Below are 5,715 nucleotides of genomic sequence, written 5' to 3'. Positions count from 1 at the left end.
TCTAAGAAGCTTAAAAACCATGACAAAACATAATAAACAATAATCCAACATACAAAACCAACATGTCTATTTAAATTAAATAAAAAGCCAGTTAACTGTATGATTCTATCATACCAAATGATTTTTATTACGACAACAGGGAGGTCAGGGACTCACCTAATCACTCCAACTTGGACGCAAAAGAAAGTCCTTGGTTCTTGAGCTGATCCAAGTCTGCGGCTGGTGGATGGGACCTGGCGACCTTAGCAATGGCCTTGTTCTCCTCCGGCGAACCGGATTCCAGAAACACACCAACAACCTTCCCGTCTTTGACCCAGTAAGAGCCAAATTTTGGCTTCGCAGACGATGGATCGCTGTCGCCAAATAGAACCGAGTCGCCGACATTGTCTCCATAGAATTGCCATGATAAATCAAATGCACGAGAATAGAAGTATGGGAGGTAATCATATTCATCAATAACAACGCCTTCTTCAGCTGCCTTGATTGCCTGTAACATGAAAAAAAGGGAGAGGTAGGATTAAATTTCTAAATCTGAAGCTCCATGGCAGAGTTATGAAAGAAAGAATCAGTTATATACCTTTACGGCCTGTTCTGCAGATTTTCTTGCATGATCAACATGCTCTACTCTTCTCAGCTCGTTGTATAATTTCAGAGGAAATGTGGCAACATCACCCACAGCATAAACGCCGGGGACGCTCGTTTTGAAGAAGCCATCAGTCTGAAAATTAATGCAGCAATCACTTGTACAAAGCTTTACAAATTGAAGCATCTTAAACTAATTTTCACCCATGTGCAAAAATATGAATAATAAGCAAATGATTGCGTACTTTTACAGCTAGAGTTAAGAACAACTAAAGTCTGTGATAGGGAAATATGATGTAAATAAGAGTAGTAAATTTATAAATTCATGGAAAGTGAAATAAACAGTTGAAGTAATCATGGAGACGCTTTTGAAAAGTATTTAGACTAACCTTAATTCCTCCTTTCTCTTCATCAACTTGGCCTTTGAAAAGTGTTGTAAGAGGTCTTGCACCAACTCCAACAACAACAATATCAGCATCTAGCACTCTTCCATCCTTCAGTTTTACTGCACTAACCTGATTATGGTCTAGGAATTAGCCAGTGTGATGATAAATGATGGGAATATTTACAAACATACCACTCAATTCCTATTTATGAACATATCTAACACCCAAACTTCAATTTTCACATCCATACCACCTTACCTATGCATGAAAAGGTATATTTCAGTTTCAGAATGTTAAAATGGTGGTAATTTGATGTGACATGAGACATTTGTGTGGATTAATGTAAAAGGTGAAGTGTTGGTGTTAGATATGTAAATACAAAGGAATTGGTTGGTATGTATGTGAATGCCTAAATGATATAGCTGGGCAACGCAGCAATGTTCACGAGCTTACATCGCCATTAGCATCAGAGTTAAACCCATCTGCCACGGTCCCCTTGATTATTTTAATTCCCTTGTTTGCATAATATTTCTCGTAAAAAGCAGCAATTCCAGCAGTAAAGAGCCTAGGCACTGTGAAAATAAACAAGGCATTAGCATATTTTACTTGCTTGCGCAAGGACGCATTCAAAATTTCACATACTTCAGGCAATTGGGGGCCTATTTGTAGGGCTGTGAAATTAGGTCGAAGATTGTTAATCACTTGAAGATTGATTAGAATTTCGGCTCGGATCGAGATCGGATCAAGACAAACAAGCCGAGCTGCAAGCCAAAATTTTGCATCAAATTTTTTTCAAGCTGATTTTGAACCGACCCAAGTTTGGCTCGAAATTGAATCGTTAATAACATATGACTATAAATTTAAAGAGTTTAGCTCGCTCAAAAATTGATTTGAATTTTGGCTCGGATCGAGATCAAATCAAAATTAACGAGCCGAGCTATAAAGCCAAAAATTTTGGATTGATTTCTTTTTGAGCCTCGGCTCAAAATCGGATCATTAACAGCCCTACATAATTGTACTCAGAAGTAAAAAAAATGAAGGCTGTTTATCGCAATTAAATGTAAATAACTATAGTATACTTATCCTTAAAGCATAATTTCATGATTCCGAGTGAGTAAAATAAAAACAGAACTTACTGCACCAGGGCTCAGGGTACACCAATGTGACATCTAGATCATTTAGTTTGAGTGCTGCACCAAGTTCAAGACCAATGTATCCACCTCCAACAATCACAGCCTTCCCATTCTTCTTGCTCTTTATGACTTCCAGAAGCTTATCAGCATCATCAATCTCCCTCAAGTATAATATATTGTTGGCATTTGCCCCTTCAACGCTAAAGTCGGTCAACTTTATGACCTACACAGCCAAGGAGCCGTATGAAATATTAAAAATATCTACTTGGAACGACCATAATACACGTCAATTCGCATAACATGAACATATATATGTAAGAAATGTGCACAAGTAATCAGTTTTGCAAGGTTTTCCATGACATAGACATGCAGCGACGATGTAAAAGATGTAGAATATAGCATTTAAAACTATAGGACTTTCATATAGGTGATGTGATCGTCTAGTGAAAAATATAATATATAAGAAGAATGCAATAAAAAAGGTGCCTTCTGAGATGAATGTACTATGTTAAAGAAGCATTTCTATGAACAATTAAAGAGAAGTTATGTAGAATATTTCATGAGAAGCATTTGTATAAGCCATACAAGGAAATTACTGATATACCGATGAACCAGTAGCAATGACCAAATTGTCAAAGGTGAAAGTTGCACCAGCCGCACTGGTGAGAGTCTTCTCAGAAAGTTGAGCTTTCACAATTTCAGTGCTCAGGATCAGCTCTATGCCTGCAGTTAAAAAGAAGCAAATTCAGGAAATTAACATTAAACATGTTTGGCTGCATGTAATACATTTCAATTAGTGATGCAATATCTCCCCTGCCTAACACAAAAAGAATATGATAATATTACTGTACATAACAGCAAAACAAAAAAAAAAAAAAACCACGGCCACCTCTAGTGCTGTACACATCTCAGACATAGATCTATGAGCGGGCGATAAGAAAATGAAGTAATTATTTCCCTGTCATGTCATTCTCTGTGAGTTAAAATTGAAAAAATCTAGTCGGCTTTTCTGCATGTCTACCCTCGTATGTATTTCTGCCATACTAGCCTCTGCTAAGCCTACTATTTCATTTCCGTTTTTGCAATACTTTTATCTGCGACAGCTACTCTACAGTTTTGGAATAATCAAGTGAAAATGTATCATCAAGGCAACATTTGTGCTAGGCACCACTTGCTGAAGGAATTGAAAGAAAGGAAACGAAAAGGAAAGGAAAATAGTAATGGTAAATGAATTATATTGAAATTAGTTTTCATGTACTTTGGTTGGTTAGAATTTGAGAGAGAATTATTTTTAACTTCTTGTGGGGTAGATGAGAAATTGAATTTTTATTTCTTGTGGTGTGAATTAACACTGTCATTGTCAGTCTCAAGCTCGGATGTGAAAAATGAAGGGTTGCGTTAGGTAGTCGACAACCAACGTAAAACTTGTCGAAAAAAATCATGACATGAATCATTTTGATCATTGTGTAAGTGCTAGGGCGTCCCCTTGAAACGACACGATGTATAACTTGAATGCAGTGAAAAGTGTGCAAGGGCCGCTACACCGACGTTCGGGTGTAGTGCTAAATAAGCAAGGGTTCCCATATTACGGGCGAATGTGCGTAAAGAAGTTAACCCATGAAACTAATGAAACTAATATTAGGATATTAGGATAAGATCTTGGAAAGGATAAGATCTTGGAAAATAGGTACTCTCAATAGTAAATTAATGAAATTAGTTGATATTATGATTCATAGAAAAATTAATATCTTATGTATTCAAGAAACTAGATAGATTGAAGAAAAGGCTAAGGATATTGATAATTGAGGTTTTAAACTTTGGTATTTTGGTAAGAGCCGCACTATAAATGATGTATGTGTAATTATAGAAAAAAATTTGAAAGGTAATGTTGTAAAAATTAATAGAATATTAATAGAATTGAATTAATAGAATTGGAGATAAAATTATAGTTCTTAAAATTATCATTGATACTAAGATTTTTAATATTATAAGTGATTATGCTCCTCAAGTAGGTTAAGATACAGGATCTAAAGATAAATTTTGGAATCACTTAGAAGACTTAATACAAATGATGCCTCTTGAAGAAAAATTTTTTATTGTAGGAGATTTAAATAGACATGTTGTTAGAGTGGTAGAAGACTTCAGAAGTACTCATGGTGGCTACAGTTTTGGAGTAACTAATAAAGAAGGTAGAACTATTTCAGATTTTGCTTTAGTGTATGATTTTGTTATTACTAATACTTTATTCAAGAAAAGAGATGAGCATCTTATTACTTATAAGAGTGGATCTAATAAAATACATTGATTTTTTTCTTAGGAGAAGAAGAGATCGTCGTGATTGCAAAGATTGTAAGGTCATTTTAAGTGAGAATTTAAGTAGCCAACATCGTTTATTAGTTCTAGATTTTAAGATTAAGAGTTGTAAAATAAAGAATACTATGACTTATCATCGTAGAATTAGATGGAGAAACTTAAAAGACACAAATAAAATTATTTTTATGAGTAAAATTCAAGATTTTAAAAATTGGGATATTCATGAAGAAGCAAATGTTATGTGGGATAAAGTAACAAACGCTATTAAACAAGTAGCAAAATATGTGCTCAAAGGGAAAAATATTTACAAATAAAAATAGTTGGTGGTAGAATAATAATGTGTAAGAAAAGATAAAATATAAGAAATTACGTTATAAAAATTGGTTTAAATTTAAAAGTTTAGAGAACTGAGAAAAATATCAAACGGCCCGCAAGGAATCTAAAAAAACAATATGCGACGCTCAAAATTCTACTTTTAATGATTTTTATAATAGGTTAGATACTAAGAAGGGTTAAAAATATATGTATGAACTAGCCAAACAAAGAGAAAAGAAAAGTAAATATTTAACTCAAGTAAAGTGTATTAAAGATTAAAATTAAAAAGTACTTTTCTTAGAAAAGAATATTGAACATATGTGGGTGAGTTATTTTGATTAATTTTTTAATGAAGTTTCTGACAATACAATCGACCATAGTGATTTTAATATCGTGAATAATAATAAAACGTTTCATTTTTACCGTCGCATTAGTAAAAAAAAGTTGAAGAGGCTTTAAAGAAAACCAAGGGTGAAAAATATATAGGACCTGATGATATCCCAATTGAAGTGTGGAAATATTTAGGAGATTTGGGAGTTTTTTGGCTTACTAAACTCTTTAATATTTTTTTAAAAACTAAAAAGATGTCTGAGGAGTGGAAGAAGAATATTTTGGTCCCCATTTTTAAGAATAAAGGGGATGCACAAGAGTGTAAAAATTATAGAGGAATTAAGTTGATGTGTCATACTTTAAAGTTATAGGAGAGGGTAATTGAACATAGGTTAAGACGCATCACAAAAATTTCTCATAATCAATTTGGATTTATGCTGAACAGGTCTACTATGGAAGCTATACATTTATTGAGAGGTTTGATGAAGAAGTTCAGAGATAATAAAGAGAATCTATATTTGATTTTTATTGATTTAGAAAAAACATACGATAAGGTTCCAAGAGATATCCTTTAGAGAGTTCTTGAGAAGAAAGGTGTTGATATTACTTATATTCAAGTCATTAAAGATATGTATACTAGAGCTGTTACTTGTGTT

The 5,715-nt window shown here is 33.6% G+C and overlaps 1 protein-coding gene across 1 annotated transcript in view; it reads right to left on the bottom strand.

The window, feature by feature from the left end:
- Window positions 1-5,715, bottom strand: part of LOC110025406 (monodehydroascorbate reductase-like) — an 8,698-nt gene continuing 2,983 nt past the window's right edge. The window contains exons 5-10 of the mRNA XM_020725864.1: window positions 2,706-2,824; window positions 2,105-2,324; window positions 1,422-1,540; window positions 972-1,097; window positions 578-718; window positions 1-487 (exon numbers count right to left, since the gene is read on the bottom strand). Of these exons, the coding sequence (XP_020581523.1) occupies window positions 161-487; window positions 578-718; window positions 972-1,097; window positions 1,422-1,540; window positions 2,105-2,324; window positions 2,706-2,824 (1,052 nt within the window). The 3' untranslated portion in view covers window positions 1-160. The remainder of the gene's footprint in view (window positions 488-577; window positions 719-971; window positions 1,098-1,421; window positions 1,541-2,104; window positions 2,325-2,705; window positions 2,825-5,715) is intronic.

The sequence above is a fragment of the Phalaenopsis equestris genome, unplaced genomic scaffold, assembly GCF_001263595.1.
Source record: "Phalaenopsis equestris unplaced genomic scaffold, ASM126359v1 Scaffold000297, whole genome shotgun sequence".
Lineage (NCBI taxonomy): Eukaryota > Viridiplantae > Streptophyta > Magnoliopsida > Asparagales > Orchidaceae > Phalaenopsis > Phalaenopsis equestris.
Note: the sequence above shows the minus strand (reverse complement) of the source record. Positions and strands in the feature narration are given on the sequence as shown.